Source organism: Ceratotherium simum, chromosome 35, assembly GCF_057802395.1.
Source record: "Ceratotherium simum simum isolate JZ-2026a chromosome 35, ASM5780239v1, whole genome shotgun sequence".
Classification (NCBI taxonomy): domain Eukaryota; kingdom Metazoa; phylum Chordata; class Mammalia; order Perissodactyla; family Rhinocerotidae; genus Ceratotherium; species Ceratotherium simum.
Genome location: NC_141934.1, coordinates 26,108,313 through 26,129,958, shown reverse-complemented (window position 1 = coordinate 26,129,958; position 21,646 = coordinate 26,108,313). Strand labels below are relative to the sequence as shown.

The window sequence follows — 21,646 nt, the reverse complement described above, 5'->3', positions numbered from 1 at the left end:
TGGGGAGTGTGGCAAAATAGGGGGCCAGCTAAAGGCCTTAGATTTATTTTACAAACATTGTCAGGTATTTCTTGAGCACCTACTTGGTGCCAGTTCTCTCGCTAGTTTTCCCAGTGCCCCCCACATGCTGCCTTTGTGGAGGCGCTGTGGGTGGGCTCACAAGCTCTTCCTGGTGGCTGGGCTGGAGGATCTGGAGAGGAAAGAGTTCTGAGTCAGATAGGGAGAGATGGAGCCCACCTCCTTCTCACCCTGTGCCGAGAGCCACTTTTGCCTGGAGGGAGGCGAAGACTGTGTGTGTTGAGGTCATTTAGGGAGACGGTGTCCCCAGATGAGTCCTGGTCAGTGCTGCGTGTCTCTGGTCCTGGCTACCACGCCTTTCACTTTGCGGTGTTAAGGCCTTGCTTGTCGACTCATTTGTCCAAGGGACATTCGTGTGCTGGGCACAGGGCTCCATGCTGGTTGTGTAGACCAGGTGTACATAGGCGGTTCCAAGATAGTACGCCGGTGGTCTGCCCGAGAGGCTCCATAGAGTAAGGGGCCCAGAGATGAGGTTGAGGAGCAGCCCCTCGGGTGGACAAGGTCAGGGTGAGGGTGTCCCAGGCAGAGGGACCAGCAGGTACAAAGGCACAGGGCCTGAGAGAGCACGGTGCCCTCAGAGTCTTGAGAATAAGAGTCTCAGTACCTTCCAGGGCTTGAATGAAGGAATGGAGAAAAATCACAGGACCCTCTTTCTTTTGCTTGTTTTATGAGCAAACAGAGACATTTCTCTGCTCTGTGGAAAATAGAAGTGCAAACGTGATGATAAATGGTAACTCACACTTGACTTCAGTATCAGTGGGAGGCAGTGGGGAGTGGTGAGGCCTGTGGCTAACTAGAGAGCCTGTGCCACGTATCTGTTCCAGCTGACTCTTGGCCCAGTGGCCATGTATTGGCAGGTCTTCTGATGTTTGATAATGAACTGGAAATCTGGATTTATATGAAAATACCTGATTTTTAAATGTTAGGTCGGGGCCGGCCCTGTGGCTTAGGGGTTGAGTGCATGCGCTCCGCTACTGGCGGCCTGGGTTCGGATCCGGGCACGCACCGACGCATGGCTTCTCCGGCCATGCTGAGGCCGTGTCCCACATACAGCAACTAGGAGGATGTGCAGCTATGACATACAACTATCTACTGGGGCTTTGGGGAAAAAAATAAATAAATAAAATTATTAAAAAAAATAAATAAATAAATGTTAGGTCATATGAAAAACAACAGCCGTAAAACACTGTATAGGCTCAACAACTCATATTTGCCCTTGAAGTCTGTCCCCAGCTCCCATTGTAAGACCTCTGGGTTAGAGTGTGGTCAGACCAGGGGACGAGATAAAGAGGGGATTGTGGGACTTGGGAGGGAGGCCGGGCCCAGCCGGGGCACTGGGGAGCCTGGAGTGTTTTATAGCAGAGGAGACACGTTTGTTTCCTCTTCATCTGAGTTGTCCTGGCTTAGCCGTGGCGTCTGCAGTGCTGAGAGCCGGGGCCTTCCGCTCGAGCTGGCGTCTCAGGCCGGGCTCCCAGGGTGGAGAGGGGATGCTGCTGAGCTCTGCCCCTCACGAGAGACAGAGGAAAGCAGGCAGGAGAGTCTGTCTCTGTGGGAGGTGGACGTGTCTTTGGGGCTCCCCCTCCCTGCCGTCAGCCGGGGCTCCTGATGAGGAGCTGGTGTGGCCTGGGCTCTGCCAGGGACGGAGATTTACGCAAATCCCGGACAGGCTCCTGTGCCCTGAGCACCGCCGCCGGCCCTGTTCGTAAATATGGATAAATGGGTCAACCCACGCGTTCACTTTGGGGCTGTAACTCCTCTCTGCCCCACGACAGTGAAATAAACAGCAGACACAGGCCCTGCAGCCCCTCTCATTAATTCGAGATGCAGTTACTGGAACCAGCCAGAGTTTTCTCTCTCCTGGGTTTTATAAAACCTGTGATACCGCTGATGAATCTCCCCGTGGGCAGGCGGGGTCCCGCAGCCTGCGTGGAGCGGTGTGGGCTTATCTGCTTGGGCACCTACAGGGGTTGGGCGCAGGCGGTGGTGGTCTCCAGGGGCCGATCCCGTGAGCAGCCGGGAGTGAGGCGGGCAGAGACCCTGTGCTCTGCAGCAGAAGCGCCCAGTGGGAATGGGCGGGGAGGGTGGCTCACATGGGCAGGGGGACGTCGCCCTCTGCCCGGGGCACAGAAGGCACCCTGATGACAGCTCTGCTGTCCCATCGGCATCTGACCACCACTTGGCCCAGCCCTGGCAGCTCAGGACTGTGGGGTCAGGCGGGAATCCCAGGCCACAGCACACATGGGTCCCCGCCCTGCGCCACTGTCCCTCACAGCCTGCCCTGGGGCCTTTGTCCCCACTTTTCTCTCCGCTCCTCCTCTCCATGTGGGTTTCTGGGTGCAGAGCACAGCCCTTTCCCCCCGGTCTCCCCATGCAGCCACGGGAACATGGATGACCGGTTGTTCCCAGCAGATGAGACATGGAGGCCTCAGGGATGGGGAGACCCCCCCCGCCGACCCCCGGCACGTCTTCTCAGTGGACGGAGGCTGAGCTGTCGGTGGTGGTTTATTTCTCGAGGGGAACAGGTCAGTCTCGCCCTGCCTCCTGGGTGCCCCTCGTTTGGAAGCACACTTAGGTTGTCTTAGCCAGTGTTTGCGAGACCCCTCATGGGGGCACATGGGAGCCCAGGGAGACATCGAAGCCCTGTCAGGTTCCCCGGCTGCCCGGCCCTGCGGTGCGAAGGGGACAGCGATGTGGCTGACCGCCCTGGGGATGGTGATGACGATGAAGACGACGACAGTAACAAGGGCGATGTTCACTCAGCACCAGCTGTGACTGGGCCAGGCTCCGCGCTGAGGGCTCCGTGCATTTCAACTCAGAGCAGCTTCGTGAGAGAGGCCCTGCAATTATCCCCATTTCACAGATGAGGAAACTGAGGCCCAGGGAGGTGAAGGAGCTCCCCGAGGAATCTGGTGTTAGTGGCAGATTCAGGATTCAAATCCAGCACAGTCGGCCACTGGAGCTGAAGGGGGGACCTCGGTGGACCCGTTTGCAGCATCCTGGCTCGGTAGCCGGTCTTTTGGAAGCTGGCCCTAAGCGACCTCCTGGGCTCATGGATTTTTCCGTCTGTGCTGGGCTCTGCTGGATCAGGATGGCACACGGGGCTCACTGCGGGTGGGACGTGCCCAGCTGAGCCCCCATCCAGAGGATCTCTCTCTGCTCCTGGCCCCCTGTGTGCCCCCACCTCCTGGGGGGCCGGCAGCTGGAAAGTCTCTCTTTCCGGAATGCTTTGCTCCCTGCACCAAGTACATCTCTGGGAGACGCAGGGAGCTGTGTCCTCTCTGGTCTGGCCCTGTTGCAGTCTCTCCCAGCCCTCCAGCCCCGTGCACATCCCCCCCAGGTGGCCGGTGGCCACAGAGGCTGTGGTACGTGCTTGTGGTCTTGGCGTGGTTCCTGTGGCTTGGGTCACGCCATTGCTCAAGACTGCCCCGAGGGGCCGCTCAGCCTGCCAGCCCGGCAGATGCCCCCAGTGGACCCCCCTGCCTCATTTCTTCAACGTCCATCCCCTCTCCCCCCACAGAGGGGTCGGATGCACGATATTGTGAGTTCATCCAGGGGACATTTATTGAGTGCCTCTTTAAGGCCACAGAGCTTTACCTTCAGAGCCGTGTCAGACCGTGATCCCTCAGGAGACCAGAGTGGGGGTGTCAGCCGAGTCCACCCCTCTCAACACCTCACAAACATCCCAATGAAGAGCCACTGAGGTAGACTCGAGGTGGGACTTCCGAGGTGTTGCTGAGTGTGCACGACGGCCCTTCTCCGCGCTGGGCGATCCCACCTCCCACCTTGTAGAAGGTGCATTTCCTGAGTTGGCTGGCTCATAGCCCGGGCCTGATGACTTCCCCAGTGCCCCCTCCCCTCGCCAGTCCTGCCTCCATGGGACTGAAATGGGCGGTGACGAGCGGGGGCCAGGGTGGGGAGGCCGGCTCGGGCTCCAGGCTCAGTGGGGCCGAGGCCTGAGGTCTGCGTTTCTAAGAAGCTCGCTGGCGATGCTGCTGCTGTTGGACTAAGCCCTGCAGAGCCTCGGCCTGGGGGACGTTGACTGGGGAGGCCCCAGGAGCAGCCCCGAGGAAGGGCGGGGAAGGGAGCAGCATGGCAGAAGGGGACATCGAGGTGACCATCAGGGGGCGCTCTGCAGCTGGACTGGCCCTTCTGCGGTGTCCCTGAGAGGGCCGGGTCTCAGCCCACGGGCCGGGACAGCTGAGGCACTCGCAGTGCCTGGGCAGCAAGCCCCTTCCGGAAGGGGACCTGGGAAGCATGTCCCGCGCATTTGCACATTTGCAAACTGCGCCTCACAGTGGTCGGGGCCGGCCGACCACTTACCCACGGCGTGTGCAGCAAGATGTCACCGCCTCTATTCGGGACGCCCGCCTCGTCACGGCCTCGCCCTACGCCATTTGTCCGTCATTTCAGCGGCTGTGTTTCGAAATCGAGGATGGTTGTAAAGTGGAACATGAAACTCCGTGATGAGGAGCGTCAGCCCTCGGCGTCTCTGGGCAAGACCCTCAGACGGCCCGGGCTGTCCCCCGAGAGAGCAAGGCGCGCAGGCGTGCACTGCGCTGCTGCCTGCTCCTGCAGCCGGCCGGAGGCAGGGGCTGTGTGCTGGCCGTTTGGAGGGCCGGGATGGCCTTCTTATTTAACAGACGAGGGCCATCGGCCTTCCAGAAGCTTCTCTGTGTTCTGACAGAGGGAGACGCAGGCCCAGCTGTAGACGTCTGGAATGCCAGCCCGTCACGCCTACCCCTCCAGAGCCCGCATGCCTGAGCTTTGGCCGGAGACGGCCGTGCCCCTCCTCTGGACCCCGGCCCCCGAGATCCGGCCGTGTGCGGCTGGTGAGAGTGCGGGCTGGGCTGAGGCTGAGCATCCTGTCCCCGAGCTGAATCACCGGCTGAGGCGAGGGCCCGCTCGGGGCGCCGGGTGACGGCACGGTGGTTTATAGCTCGTGATTCATGGACGGCGGGCCCACGTTATCCGAGCTAATTGCGGAAGTGGAGCCCAGGAATGCTGTGGTCAGTAGTTGGCCTGGCTGTGCAGACCAGCGAGGAGGCCAGGCGGCAGCCACCGTGGGACGGCTGCCGTGACCCCCCCGGTGACGGTGATGGGGGGGCCGTGCTGCGGAGGGGGCGTGTCCCCAAGGGTGAGTGCTCCTGCTGGGCTGTCCGTCCCCCAGGGGGTGTGGCCACGTAGGGGAGAGGGGACAGCTGGGAGCCGGGCTGGTCAGGTCTCCTCGCGGCCACGCGGTCTGTGGTCTTCTCTTCCCGCAGTGCCGGCACGGGGCAGGAAAAGTCTGTCCTGGGCCAGCCTCCCGGCCCGAGGGGGCATCCAGGGGGTGGGGGGTGGGGGCGCTTCCTCCCTCCTGCTCTCTGGCCTCTGTCCTGTCGCCGAGTCCACTTCCCCACCTCGGGCCAGGCCCCTTGTCCCCCACGTCTCCTGCACTTTTCTAGGTTGATCTCTCTCTGTTTCCCTGTTTCTGTGTTTTGCTTCTCTCTCTCTCTCTCTATTTCTCTCCCGCATCTCTCTGTCTCTCTGTGTCTCTCCATCTCTGTCTCTCTGTTTCCCTCCCCTCCACCCGCACCCCTTTTCCCATGTCTGTCTCGCTTTCCTCCCTCTTCCTCCTCTTCCCGCTGCCTCCCAGCCTCCTCTCCCGGCTCCCTGCCGAGGGACAGGTGACCTTGTTTCCGTTGCCGTGGTGCTCCAGAGGCCCCGCGCCTTGGGCAGCCCGCGTGGGGGACGGTGTGACCCGGAAGGCATTCCAGGGCAGGGCCAGCCAGGCGCCGTCCACAGGGGAGGGGGCCACCGCTCTGCGGTTGGTGCTGGGTCCCAGGGCCTGGCCGCCCCCCAGGCCGATGCAATCACTTGCTGGCTCTCCCGGTGAAGTCCGGCGGGGACATGGGGCAGGCAGACACAGCCACACTGCCTCCAGGTTGGGCTGTGCTTTCCCGGCCAACCGGGCGGGCGTGAGCACTTGCGTCGTGTCCCACACCGCCATCCAGGGCCAGGAGGGGCCTCCAGCCTGGGGTCGTCCGATGGTGCTGGGCGGCCCAGGCCAGCTGGGCTGGGCGGCGTTGTCTCCAGATTTAGGGCTCCATCGAACAGATGGCCCTGATCCCCTGCCCAGCTTTGTGCAAAGTGGGGGGAGACCTATGGGAGGCACCCCCAGGCCCAGACACATCCCGGAAATGCTGTTCTCAGGGAGGCAGTGAGTGGGTGGCCCCGGGGGCAGGAGAGGCTGTACCCCAGGGCCCGAGTGCACCGGGCTGCCGCTTGGGGAGCAGATAAACACGGCCTTCTCACGGGCCGAGCCGTGGTGGCAGGGAAGCCCCGGCTCCGCAGCAGCCCCACCTGAGGCAGACCGCAGCCGAGGGGTGGAAGGACTCGGGAGAGGGGAGCCACGCCCGGAGAAGGAGAGCCTGGAGCAGAAGGAGAGCCTGGGCCCCAGGGCCAGAGGTGTGGGCGCCGGCAGACCCCCACCCGGGAGTCTTGAACTGGGCTGCCCCAAGTGAGCGGGTAACAGTTACCAGCAGAGCAGCATCCACGCGGACCTGCACCCGCCAGAGCCACCGCAGGAGGGGCCCCAGCGGGCCTGACAGCCAGCGGAGTGTCCCGGGCAGGTGGGGGCTGTGTGTGAGTCCATCTTGTGGTGCCTTCACAATGTCAACATTCTAGGTTTTTCTGCAGCGGGCAAGACAGACGAGGTCCCCAGAGCTGACATGCCCATCTGGGAGATGGACACTGCACAAGGAAATAATGTGATAATTTGAGGTGGTGGGAAGGGCTACAAGAAGGAAGCTGGAGTCGGGGGTCAGCTGAGGTGAGGGAGGCAGCTTTTAGGGCACTGACCCCGATGCTTCTCTGAGGAGGTGTCATTTGGGCCCAGACCTGAGCAATGATCTGGCCAGACGGAGGGCACAGCAGGTGCAAAGGCCCTGAGGCAGGAACAAGTGTGGCATCTTCCAGAAGACAAGGGGGTGAGTGGCCCTAAGGAGCTGGGTGAGGTGGGCAGGGACCAGGCCTTGTGGTGTGGACCACGGATTTTACCCCAGGAGGCAAGACGGGATCTGATGACGATTTAAACAGAGGGTTGGCTGCTCAACCACACGTCTCCCGTGTAGACAGAGGAGGTGTCACAGGTGTGTGTGCTGTGTCACTCTGGTCCTGTGGACACAGCTGTTTGCAGTGGAGTGCTGGCGAGGGTCTGCAACCTCTCTGGCTCTGGGGGGCCAGGCCCCGATTTGTGGCACGAGCCGATCGCCGTGGTGTAAACGCTCCCGCCACGCCCGGTTCCAAGCTGCCGTGGTCTTGGGAAGGGACACGTAGCACGTTATCACATCCTCTGTCCGAGATATGGAAACAGGTAACTTCCAGAGCCTAGATAACAGCCCAGTGTAGTCAAATAATGGGGACGTGATGCATTTTGAGCACTTATTAGCTTCGTTTGTATTATGATTTCTTTAACGGTAAGGTTCTGTGTTTGAATCTGTTAATCACGGCCGTGTGTAACAGCCGGCCTGCAGAATTCCTGGCAGTGAAGTCTGCTCTCGTGAGCTCCCGCTTACCTCCGTCCGTGCGTCTTCTAGAGACGCCCCTCGCGGACGAGGCAGGACCTGTCTGCGTTTCTCCAGGAGGGACGGATGGACTGGATAGGAGGGTAGGGCCCCGTGTTAGGGAGGGGGCTGCCAGCAACAGAAAACTCCCCTGTGTCTTGGTTCTGACCCCTGACCCCGCTTTTCCCTCCGGCTGTGGGCTCCTGGATCCCCTCCCACCACAGCCGAGAGATAGGGAGTGAGGAGGGCAGGCCCCTCCCGAGATTTGCTCCCTGGAGGCTCTTGCTCCTAGTACACGCTCAGTCAAGTGTTTGTTGAATGACTGAACGAGATCGTGGCGCCGTCGGTGCTGCCAGGCGTCGGGAAGTTCTGGTAACGCATTTGTGAGGCCTGACCACCTGAGACCTGGACCCCAGCAGCTCCTGCCTGGACGGCGGACCCAGCCTGCGTCTGGGACTCTGTCCTCTCCTTCCTGGGACTGACGGCCGTCCCCTCCACCAGCTCCCGCCCTGCCCGTGGGCAGGGTGGAACGCGTCATTCCCCGCCTGCTCTCCACCTTCCGGAAGAGCCTTCAGGGGCTGCCCACCGCCCTCAGGACACCACCCGAATTCCTGAGCATGGGCGTTAAAGCCGCCGGGCTCCCCCGCCACGTCCAGTCTGTCGTCCGGTCAGGATGGTGGGCATCTTCACATCCTCGCGCCTCTGCTCGTGCAGGTCCTTCCCCGAAACGCCCTCTCTCGTCCTTCTCTACCTGATCGGCCAGGAGGTGCCGTTCTGCCGGCGTCCTCCCTGGTCCCCGGGGGCAGGGGGACTCGCTGCCCCGTCTGCCGCGGGCTGCGCCTCCTCAGAGTTCCCTCCTCCCGCTGTCCTGTTGCTGCTCCTCCTCTGCCTCTAGTTCCGCATGTGGCTTGGTGTCCCCCGGGGGCTCAGAGCACGCTTGCGGAGGGAACGGACAAGGAGGTGGTGCATTTTGGCTTAAATGGGGGTGAGAAGGAGCCTGTGATCCCCTAGCCCAGGGTGGGAGGCAGAGTACCTGGCCGTAGGATTTTGCTAGAAAATGCTGTGTGTCCTTGGGTGACTTACTTAACCTCTCTGTGTCTTTGTATTCTCGTCTATAAAACAGAGATAATACCTGGATTGTTGGGAGGATTCAGTTCACAGGTATGAAATGAGGACAAGACGGCCTCTTCAGACCGTGCTGTGCTCAGTGAGCATTTGTTGTTTTTACTCATGCTGTTTTCCACGCAGCCCCGGTCAGGGCCTTCAGCACAGCGCAGGCTGTTACAGGTTGCTTGTCCAGCGTTCAGTGCTCCGGAAGCAGGGTCCCTCGGGGACTTGAGCTGATGGCTCTGCTCACCATGGGTCAGGTTTCCGCAGAGCCGCGCTGTGGTTTGTGGGGGACCTTCCCCATCAGGCACTCGGCGTGAAGCCCATCGTTGGGCTGACTGATGACGTGTCTGAAAAGCAGAGGTAGGACCCCCGTCGTGAGCTCTGCAGTCGTTTCAGAGGGTGGGGTTTGGCTTCCGGTTCTTCTCCCGGGTCCACAGGCCTCACCTGCTGCCGATGCAAAGGTCCTGGGTGTGTTTTGTGAAACAGCTCAGAGTGTGGACGGGGAGCCAGCAGCTCAGCCTCCCCTGGGAGCTGCTTGGAAATGCAGAGTCTCAGGCCCACCCAGACCCACTGGATCGGAATCTTCCATTCCCAGCGTCGCCAGGTGATCCGTGGGCACGAGCCACTTTAAGCGGTGCTGGTCTGCAGCAGGGTGTTTGTAGGCAGGCCCGCCTCCTGTTTTTGTAAATAAAGTTGTATTGGCACCAGGCCACACCCATTAGTTTACATTTTGGCTGCTTCCACGCTGCCTGCCAAGGGCAGGGTTGAGTAGTTGCGACAGAGCCCAATGGACCAGTGGCCCTCAGGTGTTTACCACCTGGGCCTTACAGACTAGGTCTGCCGGCTCCTGGTCTAGGGCCCCAGTTCTCGGACTTGGCTGCCTGCTGGAATGACCTGGAATTTAACACGCCCATGCCTGGGGCGCGCCCGGCATGCTGATGTGATGGCTGTAGGTGGGCCTGGCGGCAGGACTTCCACAGCTCCCCTGGCCGTCCGTGCGTGCAGCCCAGCCGTTGGCCGTGAGGACTGGCTCTCAGTTGCCCGTGAAATCTAGCAGGTGCAGCTCTGTGATCCGCGGATGGGCCTGAGACGCAGACGTGCAGCCCTACTAAGCGTTTACCCTCGTGAGTTAGCGGCGGCCGTGTCTGCTGTCCTAGAGCGTCGCAGGCTTTCGGGGGCTGAGCTGGCTGCCCGGTGCCTCCCTCTCGCTCCGTCATGTCCCACAGTGGACTGCCCCTGCGTGGGCCCACCGGCCTCCTGCACCAGGGGCCAGCAGCTGGTCGTCGTTGGGCCCGAGGGGTCCTCCCCGCTGGAGGACACGTTTGAGGCCGGGACGGACCTGGGATTTCTCCCTTCCATCTCCTCCACCACGTCCCTCAGCTCGGGGTGCAGGGACGCCCCTCCCGCGGGAGGTGGGGTTCAGGCCACAGGGAACCAGGGGCCTGTCCACGGGGCTCTGAGCCACGGCTCCAGGTCTGAGTCCTGGCCCTGCTGTCACTCACCCGCTCGCTGCCTCATTTCTGCTTCTGTGAGTTTCCAGGGGTTGGTAAAGGAGGTGACCGCAGTGCGTAGACGGTGCCCGGCCCGTGGCTGTTTGTGTTGTTAATGCCGTGATGTGGGCGATGGTTCAGGGAGGGGTTATGGGCCGTCCAGGCCCAGGCGGGGGCTCAGAGAGTCTTGGATGGGCTTCAGTGTGGGCTCGGCAGAAAGGGGTGGGGCGGGGATGCCCACAGACCCCCGCCCGAGGCCCAGATTCTGGCCTGGTGGAGTTGGGTGACTCTCTCGGGGTTTGGGGCCAACAGGCTCGCACCCGCTGTCCCTGGGCCGTCAGCACCCTCCCTCACAGACGGTGAGGCTCTGGCCTCTGGGCCTGTGTCCTCCTCTGCAGGATGGGGCCACGACCACCGCCGGTGGCCGCCCCGGGTTGGCTAAGGGCGTTAACCGGACAGTGTTCGCAAGGCGCTCGGCGTGGTGCCGGACACAGGGTGTCCCCCGTGGACGAGGCCCTGGTGCCGTGGCTGTTGGTGTCTCCATCTCATCGTCATTCTTGGGACCTCAGAGGGCCAGGGTCTGGTGACGGACCCTGCCCAGCGCAGCGTCGGGCGTTAGGAAGCGGGAAATGCTGGCCTCTTCCTCGGCAGGGTTTTTCGAGGGTCGCGGCTGTCTTAGGATGGGAGGAGGCCGCGGAGGAAGGCGGTTGGCCGGTGTGGGCGCAGGTGCAGGCTCGGGGCACCAGCCCTCGGGAGCCGGGGTTCGTCCGTGCGGGGCTGGGGGCTGGGCTGGCGCCTGGGCCTCGGTGGGTGGGGAGCCGCCTTTGCTGGCCACGCTGGGGCAGACGGTGGTCCGCCTTGTGGCCCGAGGATGACATCCCAGGGGGCTGGGAGGCCCAGCAGCCTGGACCCCGGGGCTGACGGCAGGCGCTCCAGGAGTGCGGCCGCTGGGAGGGACAGCAGGAAGAGTGTCTAGTGAAGCTGCAGCCCGGCGGTGGTCTTGGCACAGGTGCAGCCGAGGGCAGGCCCAGGGGACGCCAAGCTCCCTGCGGTTGGAAAGCCCCGGCCCAGCCTGGGCGTCGGGTCCCGGGGGTTCGGAGGCCGGCACCGCTGACTGGTGCAGACGCAGCCACGCCGGGCGGTCGTGGGGCGGACCCCTTCCCAGGTGGCCACGCCGTCTCCCCCCAACCCTGGGTCCTGGTCCCTGATCCCCACTCGCCCTCTGCGCCCACGTCAGGCCGAGAGGGCATGCGGTGTTGGGACAATCCGGAAAACCCCCCTCCCCACCCCGCCTGCTGGGCCGGCTCCAGAAGAGCCTCCGACGGTGTGGGGGGCTGCGGCCCTGGGCTGTTGACAGGTTACGCTTTAGTGTTGGAGGGATTTGGGGGGTGGCGAGGGCCAGGCTGGTTCAGGGAATCTGCAGTGACACGGTGGGGGAAAGGCTGTCCCGCCCCTGCCCCTCCTCTTACAGAATAGAGGGGGTTCTTGGGGAAGGGGGGCAGACGCCAGCCAGGAGGTTCTGGGGTGGACACGGCTGCAGCCACGGGCCCCCGTGAGTATGCAGACCCTCGCTCTGCGCCCAGCGTCCGCAGAGGGCCCCTGTGCTCCCCGCATCCTGAATCATCAGCCACACCTGCAGGAGAGGGTCCAGGGCGGGGCCGCAGGGCAGGGCAGCCTCGTGCGCTGGGCGGGCGCGTGTTCCTGGTGAGGAGAACAGACCAGGGGAAAGCGGCTCCCCCCCACCCCCCCTTGCGTGGGTCTCTTTCCCTTTGGTTTGAAATGGTGACCAGGCCCCAGCACACACTGGAAGGCTTTTTGGCAGGTTGGTTTCCATTTCACTGGGCTAGCGAGGTGGGAAGATGGTCTGGTTTGGCAGCTGCCTGATGGGAATTTGGGGTGACTAAGAGAATCAGTGTGCGCTCTAAAAGAAATCAGGCGGGACAGAAAGGAAGTAGGGCAGCGGCGCAGGAAGGAGCCGGCTGCTCCCACCTCCTCCCCTGCCCTGGTGAGAGCAGGTCAGCGGCCCAGTGTGGTCGGGACAGACTGGCCAGCCCGCCTCCCTGCCCCACCTGCTCAGGAGGAGATGAGAGAGGCCTCGGAGGGGCTGGTTTTGTGATGAGCTCTTTTGCTCTCCCTGTAAAGTGGGCGCCCTCTCCTGTTGCGGGGTGGGGGGGGGGGTGTGCCTACGTGACAAGGAGAGGAGCCCACGGCAGCAGGAGTGGGCCTTCATCACAGCAGCAGCCACCCTCGACCAGGCGCGGGGAGCTGGGGACACCGCTCCCTCCTGCCCACTTTACAGACGTGGAGACCGAGGCCTAGAGAGGTGGCCTGAGCTGTGCTGTGGGTGGGGCACAGCTGGGGCGTCAGGGGTGTGTCCCCAGGTCCCCGATGCTCACCTCGCTCCTGCTGAGGCTGCCCAGGGCCCCTCCCGCTGGCGTTGGCGGCTTCTGCCTCACTTAAATACCCGGTTCAGATGCTGTCCTCTGAGCTCTGTAAGGGTTTTCTCGTGTCAGCCTCCCAGCCCCTGGCTGAGGTGGAGGCACGCTGAATACCCCTGCTTTCAGGGGGAGGGATCAGGGCACAGAGAGGTTAAGACCCTCATCCGAGGTCACACAGCCACCAAGTAGGGGAGGCAGGAGTCAAACCCGCACCCCATCCCGTGCCCCCCCGCCTCCCCAGGCCCCATGGGCCGCCGCCCCCCAGGCGTGGCCTCTCCCAGTTCATGGCAGCCCAGCGGGGCCTGGGGTCCGAGCCCTCGCTCCCCACAGCATCCTCTGCCTCTTCCGCGGACCCCATCCTGCGCCCTCCCAGCTCGCCTAGCCAGGTGCGCAGACCCACCTGTCTCACTGTTTTCCTCCCCCCGCTCCCCCCCGGGGCCTGGCAGCAGCAGCAGCAGCAGCAGCAGATGCCCCGGAGCACCCAGGAGGAGAAGGAGGAGAAGGAGAAGGAGAAGGAGAAGGAGGCCGAGAAGGAGGAGGAGAAGCCCGACGTGGAGAATGACAAGGAGGAACTGATCAAGTAAGGCCTCCCGGCCGCGGCCCCGGGGCGGGGCGGGGGTCTGTACTCAGCTCGAATTCGGGGCCCCCGGTAGAGGTGTGTGAGGGCCTGGCAATTTGGCGCCTGCAAATTACCTGCCGGGAAGGGAGGTATTTTCTGCTCTGACCGTCCCCGGCAGCCCCCCTTCCGGAAGCCCGCTCCTCTCCTTCCTCCCGCCCACCCTTTCTGACTCAACTCCTCCGAGACCTTCGAGACTGAGAGCTCGTTTGAGCTCTGCTCCTGAGCTGATAAATCCAGGCAGTGACTTGGGAACTCTGCCTCCTCCTCTCTCCCCTCCTGGCCCAGTCTCCCGAGATGCCGGGAGCAGGATCAGACGAGCTCGCAGAAGGACTAGCAGGCAGGCGGCCGCCTCACCTCTAGAATTATCGCTGTCAGCGTGAGTTCTTGCAGAACAAGGCACAGCCTCGCCTCGGGGCCCTGACAGCCTCCCGTGCCTGCCAGGGGCGGGCGCCGAGCACGGCCAGCTGGAGATGCTCGGAGAAGGGGGGCGGGCACAGCTGAGCGCCGGGTACCTGGAATGGGCTCAGGAATGTGGCTCAGAGAACATCTGGCGTCGTTACCCCCGTCTCCCAGACGTCCCAGCGAGGGCCTTCAGGAAGACGAATGGGAGGCGGAGGGGATAAATCTGAGCGGCCCGCAGTCAGCTCTCCCCAGTTGGCTTCCGAGAAAGCCCCAGCTTGGGTACTGAGGTCACACGCGCCCACACACCTGGCTCGGCCTGCATGAGACGGGCAAGAGCTCTCCTCCTGCGTTCCTCAGGGCACAGTGGCGCGTGATGACACCAAAACAGAAGTGGTGCCGTCCATCAAGCCCGGCTGGCGTCGTCTCTTTGGGGGGTCACGTGGCCTCGTAGATTGTGCCGGCCTGCACTCCATCATCTAATCCAGTAGTCTTCACAGGGAGCAGAGAACATCTCTGTTTGGCGTATAAAATGGTCTTGCAGGTAGCCACCCACCCGTACCCCACTGGGTGGACGAAATAGCCGTCCAGTTAACTCCCAGCCACACCCCACGTCCAGTGAATAAAGAAGCGTCACAGGCTGTGACCGACCAGCCGCCCTACCGGAGCTGCCCCTCTAGCATCCGTCCGTACAGAAACGCTGGCAGCCAGTACTCGTCTAGCTAAAGAAAAGCGGGTCTCTCGAAACTGCCGTCTGGGTTCCTGGCTGCGGGGAAACCATCCCTGTCTCCCCTCTCTGGCCTTTAGGGAGAAGACGGACGACACCTCTGGGGAGGACAACGATGAGAAGGAAGCAGTGGCCTCCAAAGGCCGAAAAACCGCCAACAGCCAGGGGCGACGCAAAGGCCGCATCACACGCTCCATGGCCAGTGAGGCCAACAGCGAGGAGGCCGCCACCCCGCAGCAGAGCGCCGAGCTGGGTGAGTCGCTGGCGGCGAAGGGCGCCGGAGGCTCAGTGGGCTCCGAGTCCCTGCTCTAGCTGTGGACTCACTGTGTGACCTGGGGTGAGTTCCTTAACCTCTCTGTGCCTCAGTGTCCTCACAGTGGTTGCCCACACCACGGGCGAGCAGTCCAGTGACTTTGTGTGGAAGAGCCTAGAGCCATGCCTGGGGCATGGGACGGGCGCCGTGCTATCAGCGTTATGGCAGAGCTGGGAGAGTTCACGTAAAAATGCAGATCCAGTTTCGGTTTTTTGTTTAAATCAGATCTGGCTGCACTGGGTCTGCATTTCTACCAGGTAACAGTTGTTGGAGCCAGGCAGCCACCACCTAGAAGGGCCTGTCCCCACCCTGCCCCGCCCCCAGCCCTGAGAGGCGCCTGGGTTTGTATCTCCGTTTCCGTGGGCCTCAGTTTCTCCTCTGCTCAGCCACATCCATCCCAGGAGCTCTGAGCCTCCCGCCTGCCCCAAGGGGAAAGAGAGGAGAATTGAGTAGCAGTTCCCAAGTTCAGCCACAGGGGGGCAGCGGATGTGTGCCCGTTGTACCATTTGGACCATTTGGGGCCTGCCTCCCGCTCTGGGGGAGCCCCTACCCGAGGCTCCACCCCCAGGATGCCTTCCCACGGCTGGAGTTGGTGGAGGTGATGTTGCATTTTACTGGCACCCCCTCCCCCCGACCCGGGATTTGTGCCAGCTCCCATCCCTTCTTCCAGGGAATTTGTGCCCATTTCATAGATGGGCTGTGTGAGATTTAGAGAAGGGACGTTGCCTCTGTAAAGTTGTGGAGTTAGCTGGAATTCAAACCCAGCCCCAGTGGCCAGCAATCCTGTGCGGCTCCCGTAGGCTTGCTCCAGCTGCCCCTCGGTGCTGCGTGCCTGGAGGCCCAGGGCAGGGCAGGAGGGCTCTCTTCAGAAGTGCGCTGGTGTGCCCGACTTCTGGGAGGTTCCTCTGGACCCCAGGCCGATGTTGGAGCTGAACTGTGGGGTGGAAAACACAACCCCGGGCCCTCTAACGGGCTGTTCCCACCCCCCGCCCCGGGCTCAGACTTCCACAGCCTCCCTGGGGTCCTGTGGGACGGAAGGGGAAAGCTGGTGAGATCCATAGGTGGGCAGGTGGTGGGAGCAGCGAGGGGGGAGGCTGCCAGCTGCTTCCTCATATTCCCCTCCTGCCGGAACGTTCCTCCACTGGTCAGCCAGTGTTTGCCGAGCGCATTCTCTGTGCCCCGTGCTGTTCCAGGCTCTGAGTCTGAGAAGCTGGTCCCTTGTGTCTGCCTCTTCACGGCGTCTTAAGCAGTTTGCAGGGAAGGACGCAGGCTCACACCCAGGGGAACAGCAGAGACTCAGCCAGCTCTGCCCGATCCTCAGGCTAGCCATGTCCCCCCTCCATGACGGCAGGAGCCTCGTCCTTGTGCCGGGGTTGGGGGGGGTTGGAGGAGAATATAATAGTCACCTGTGGAGCAGGTTCTCAGTCAGGGCATGGTCACCCCCAGGGGACAGTTGGCCGTGTCTGGAAACATTTTTAGTCGTCACAGTTGGAGGGGGGCTGCTGGCATCTGTGGGAAGAAGGCAGAGATGCCACTGCACGTCTTGCAGTGCCCAGCGGCCCCCACAGTAGAGTCATCCGGCCCCCGTGTGTCCTGCTCATGTGAGGTCCCTGCCCCCTCACCCCCACGGTCACCGCACTCCCAGGTGGGCCCCCTCCCGACCGTGTGCATGCAGAGGCTGTCACAGTCCAGGCCCTGGGCTGCCTCAGTTTCCCTCTCCTTCCTGTAAAAAGGAGTGATTGCACCCTCCCCCACCCCCACCCCGTGGACCCGTGGGGCTGGACCTGGTGCGAGGACAGCTCAGCGGTGCCCCGGGTGGCGGGGGCAGAGCAGACACCTGGCTCCAGGCCGCCGCCAACGCAGCTGTCTCCCTTTCCAGCCTCGATGGAGATGAACGAGAGTTCTCGCTGGACCGAGGAAGAGATGGAAACAGCCAAGAAAGGTGAGGGCTCTCCAGCGGCTCTGATCGCCCTCGGTTTGCGTCCGGGTCTGAGACTCGCGTGGTGGGGACGATGCTGACACGTTTGCCCCTGAACTGGGGGCTGTGATGCCATCTGGTGGGGCAGGCCTTGTTTCTGGGCTGTTCTCGGATTGGTCTCCTCGGAGCCTTGGTTTTGCTCTCCAGAAATCGGGTCTATGTGGCTGCATCTTCAGGCTCCAGTGTCCCCAGGGTGACGCCGGGGACAGCTCAGACTCACTCAGCCCACACTGTGCCCTCGGTCGGTCGGTGGACGGTTCGTGACCTCCGGGGTCGGCACCTTGTGGTCTTGTAGATAGAGTGGCGGCAGCACCCGTGGGTGAATGGAGGGAGGGGCAGAGCCTGCTGGTTGCCACCGCGGTGGGGTCGCAGGGTCAGACTGTCGCCCTTGCTGCGCCGTCTCCCTGGAGGCAGGGCTGGGGGTGGCTGGCGGCTGTGTGCTGACCCCACATCCTCTCTCAGAAGCCACCAGTGTGTTCACTGGAGCCAGAAGAGCTGGGTCCTTCACGTCCAGGCTCCGTGGCCCGTCTCTTTGCCTTGGTTTCCCCATCTGTGCCATGGAGGGGCATCCAGGTTGGCTGTGAGGAACCAGAGATAAGGAGTGTTGAGGGTCTGAGGGTGGCCCGGCACGGTCAGCGTCGGTGTGGACTCCCCCCGTCTCTGGGAGACCCTCTGCCCGCCCCTCCCTCGCCACGCCCCTGAGGGCCGTCGGACCAGCGCAGTGGGGACGGCGCTGAGGCTGGGGCGGCACCCGACCTGTGTCACCTGCTCACTCTCCTTTATCTTGACCCCAGCCCTGAGAGGTGGGTCTCGTTTCTGTCCCCGTTTTCCCAAGGTGGGAGCGAGCAGCGGGGGTCGAGCACTGCCCGGTTCCTGGAGCGGGGGCGTGGGGCTGGAGCGAGCCCGGGCCTCCTGGCTCTCGGCCCCGGGCCCCGCTGAGGCCCCGCTGAAGTGCGGCTTCTTTGTGCCCGTAGCTCCGGGTCGTGACTCATGAGGGAACAAGGCCTTTCTAGTGAGGGCCCTGGGCGCACGGGGGCGGGCGTGTGTGAGGACAGTCCGGCCTGGAGGCCGAGACCCTGGACCGAAGGCCGCCTGCCCCCGCAACCAGAGAAGGGGTGCTGAGGGGCCAGAAAGTGACCAGGAGCCACCTCAGACCTGAGCAACCCCCTACCCCCTGCCCGGGGACCCGTGGCCCCACGCCTCTGAGGCCCCGACCTCCTTCTCCAAGCTCCCAGCCCCCGGGTGAGGGGGGCCTGGAGGAGGGGCCTGCAGGACCCTCAGCCTCATTCAGAAGATGAGGTGCCGCCCACTTCCTCCTGTAGGCTGGGGTCCTGTGTTCCACAGATTAAAGGAGTGCACATGAGGGGCCCGTGGGCGTTGTCTCTGGCTGGCAGGGACGGGGTGCTGTCAGCCCCCTGAGGGGCCATGTTGTCGTTTTCTTCTGTCTTTCACATATAGTTCTTGATTGCTAGTGTGGGTTTTGCTGTGGGGTGCAAAAGAGGCTTTATTGAAACTGTGCAATTTTTTCCCCCTTTTATTTAATGTTGGTAAAATCCACATAACATAAAACTTAACATTTTAACCATTTAAAAGTGAACAATTCAGTGGCATTTGGTACATTCACAGTGTTGTGCAGCCACCCCCCTATCCAGTTCCAGAACATTCTCATCACCCCACACGGAAACCCCGTACCCATCAACAGTCGCTCCCCAATCCCGAAGGCCCTGCCAGCCTCTGGCCCCCCGATCTGCTTTCTGTCTCCGTGGGTCTGCCGGTTCTGGACTTGCACGCGTGTGGGGCCCTGTGGTGCGAGCCCGTTTTCGTCTGGCTTCTCACTTTGCCTCGTGGTTTCGGGCGCGTCCACACCGCAGCAGGTGTCGCGCTCCCGTCCTTGCTACGGCTGCCTCGTATTCTGCGGTGTAGGCGTACCGCGGTCTGTGCGTCCACGTGTTGGTTGAGGGGCATGTGTGTTGTTTCCTGTGGCTGATATGAGCAGAGCTGTGGACGTTTGTGTAGAATTGCATGGGTGTTTTAACCACACACGGGACCCAGGTCTCGGCCGCTGGCCGTGATGTTTTGGGGGTGCCTGCCCTCGGGGGTGCGTTTCCGGGACCGCTGGCCTGCGCCCCCACGGCCTCTCCCTGCCCTCCACGTGTCTCTGTCGTCAGGGCAGCCCGGGCCCCTGCTCCTCCCCATTGCCTGGGAGCCGGGAGTTGGCGCTGCCATCCCTCTGGAAGGGCAGATCCGGGAGGTCGGCCGGGTGACTCATCGCCGAGACGGGGCTGTGCCCCACGGTCTCAAGGTTGGGTCCTCGGCAGCGGCAGTGAGCTCATCCTGGGTGCTGCCCACGGAGACGTGCGCCGAGGCCCTGCTCAGTGACATTTGTAATAATGCGCTGAGCGCCCGCGTGCTCATCCGACGTGAGTTACAGCAGTCGGGACAGCTACCGCTCGGCGTGGCTGCTGATGGCCGTGTGTTCCTGGCAGCGGGCGGGTGGGGGGCTGGCAATGCTGCGATACCCCCTGCCCAGCTCTCAGAAACCCAGGAAAAGACCCGAGAACCAGCTGTGCCTGAGACGGGGGCCATCCTCCCGTCCTTCTACCCAGCGGTTAAATCAACCCCGTGCCTCGCCCTGGGCAGAGCGTGGATGAGCCATCCCAGGGCGACGAGCAGCCAGGTGTCCCTGGGGCGTGGAACTAGAGAGCCTGCCCGGAAGATCCTGGAAGACTTCCGGCAGCCTGGCCTTGAAGGATGAGCTGCCTCAGTTTCCTCATCTGTCCAGTGGGAGTGAGAGGACCCCCACTGTGTTAGTGTCCTGGGGCTGCCGTCACAAGGTACAAACTCTGACGGCTGAGGAACCACAGAAACGTCTTCTCTCGCGGCTCTGGAGGCCGGAAGTCTGAAATCAGGGAGCAGCCGGGCCGCGCTCCCTCTGAGCTCCGGGGGCGGATCCTGCCTGCCTCCTCCAGCCTCTGGGGTGGCCGGCCATCCTTGGCGTTCCTTGGCTCGTAGACACATCTCTCCACCTCTGCCTCTGTCTCCACATGGCCATCTTCCCTCCGTGTGTCTCTGTCCAAATTTCCCTCTTCTAGAAGGATCCACCCTGATCCAGTGTGACCTCACCCTAACTCAATCACATCTGTCAAGACTGTTTCTAAACGAGGTCGCATTCACAGGTTGCAGGGGAACACAAATTTTGGGAGGACCCTCTTCACCCCCGTACAGCCCCCTTTTGGGGTTTTGGAGGCAAAAAGGGAAGAGCTTAGGGCGCGGGTGTCTTCGGCCTGCTGAGTTCCCTGTCGCTGTTTGTAACTAGCCAGCTCCTTGGCCGTGTGGCCCTGGCCTGGCCTGGCCCTGTCTCGGCCTCATTGTCCCTTGTTCTCTAAAGGGCAGCTGAGTGCCATCTCCCAGGGGCCTCGACGTGTGTGTACAGTCCTCGGTATACAGTAGGCGCTCAGAAGTGGCAGGCCCTCGGTTCCTCACAGTCTCTGGAGCTCTCTTCCTGGTTCGAGTCCCCGTTCTGCCCCTGCGGGTGTGACCCCGAGCCGGTGCCTGCCCCTCTCGGGGTCCTGGCCCCTCGTCTGCACCTCTCGGAAGTGGGTGGAGGTGAGCGACCTGCTGAGCAGGTGTCAGATGACCCGTGGAGGAGGTTCCACGGCGCTGGGGCTTCCACCTGGCCAGAGAGGGTGGCCCGAGGAAAGGGCCCTTGGGCTGACCCCAAAGCATGAAGTAGTAGGGAAGACCAAGTAACAGTGTCGAGTACGTCTCAGTACTCCTGGTGCCAGAGACTGCTAAGGGCTTGACGTGTGTTCAGTCACCTCGTCCCCGCCAACCTTAGGAGGCAGGTGCTGTTATTAGGTCCTTTATCCAGATGAGGACACGGAGGCCCGGAGACGTTAAGGAAGCTGCCCAGGGTCACGCAGCTGTTCACTGGTGGAGCTGGGACTTGAACCCAGGCCCTCTAGTTACAGAGTGGGAATGGGGCTGCTGTGAGGACTGAAGGAGTCAGTTCCCAGGCCTGGCTGCTATTAATCAGAAAATGAGGGAGGGATGTGCATCCCAGCAGAGGGAACAGTAGGTGCCAAGTCCCTGTGGCAAGGGTCACTGTGGTCAAGTGGAAGCTGTTAAAACCCGGAGAGTGAGGGGGAGAGAGGCAAGGCGTGGAGAAGCCCCTAGGACCCTGGCCTTAGCAGCTGTGGGGTGAAGTTTGGCTGTCATTGTAGGAGTGTGGGGAGGGACGTTGCATGGGGAGGGACGGGACAGGGACGGTATAGCTGCAGGGATCCAGTGGGCAGGTGGGCGCCCTCCCTTCTTGTGTGCGTGGAGTCGGCTGCCCGCCCTGGGCTACACCGAGTGGGGACCGAGCGTGTGCAGGGAGCAGCCTCCTCAGGAGTCAGGCAGCCCCAGGAGCTGGCTGCCCGCCCTTGGGCCCCGCGCCACGCTGGGCAGGAGGGGCAGGCCGGGCGCTGGGCTGGGATGTGAGGCTCGAGTTCCCCTGGGAAAGGTCAGCCTGGCCTGGCTCGGAGTCTTGACCCAGCTGTGCGGGAGGCCCAGCGCTCTGCTGGCGGCTCCTGCTCTCCCCCACTCTGGTGGGCAGGGCTCCAGTGGTGGAGGGGCGGGGGAGCCCCGGTCACACCATTCCAGACCAGGAATAGGCACTGGCCCAGCTCCGTGTGCCAGCCCCTCCCTGGCCTCAAGTGGCCTGCCTGGTGAGGAGAGAGGGCAAGGTGAGTGGCCAGGGGCCGCGTGCTGCAGGGGCCAGGCCCTGGCGGCCCCAGGCAGACCCCCTCAGGCTGGATGGAGCCTAGGCAGACCCCAGACCTCTCCCCCGTCACTCCGGCCAGCTCTGCCTGCAGGACTCGCCCCTTCCATGGAGAGCGAAGGAGAAACCACTAATTGCTTTGCACTTTCAGAGTGCGTTGTGCACTCGGGCTGGTTTAATTGGTTTTTATG

General features: G+C 62.7%; 1 protein-coding gene across 20 annotated transcripts in view; it reads left to right on the top strand.

Moving 5' to 3' along the window:
- Window positions 1-21,646, top strand: part of NCOR2 (nuclear receptor corepressor 2) — a 216,405-nt gene that overhangs the window by 132,863 nt on the left and 61,896 nt on the right. For 19 of the 20 annotated variants that reach the window (XM_087423434.1, XM_087423447.1, XM_087423444.1 and 16 more), the window contains 3 exons: window positions 13,104-13,237; window positions 14,483-14,655; window positions 16,595-16,657. In XM_087423434.1, the coding sequence (XP_087279560.1) occupies window positions 13,104-13,237; window positions 14,483-14,655; window positions 16,595-16,657 (370 nt within the window). The remainder of the gene's footprint in view (window positions 1-13,103; window positions 13,238-14,482; window positions 14,656-16,594; window positions 16,658-21,646) is intronic. The other variant, XM_087423437.1, reaches the window with a different exon arrangement.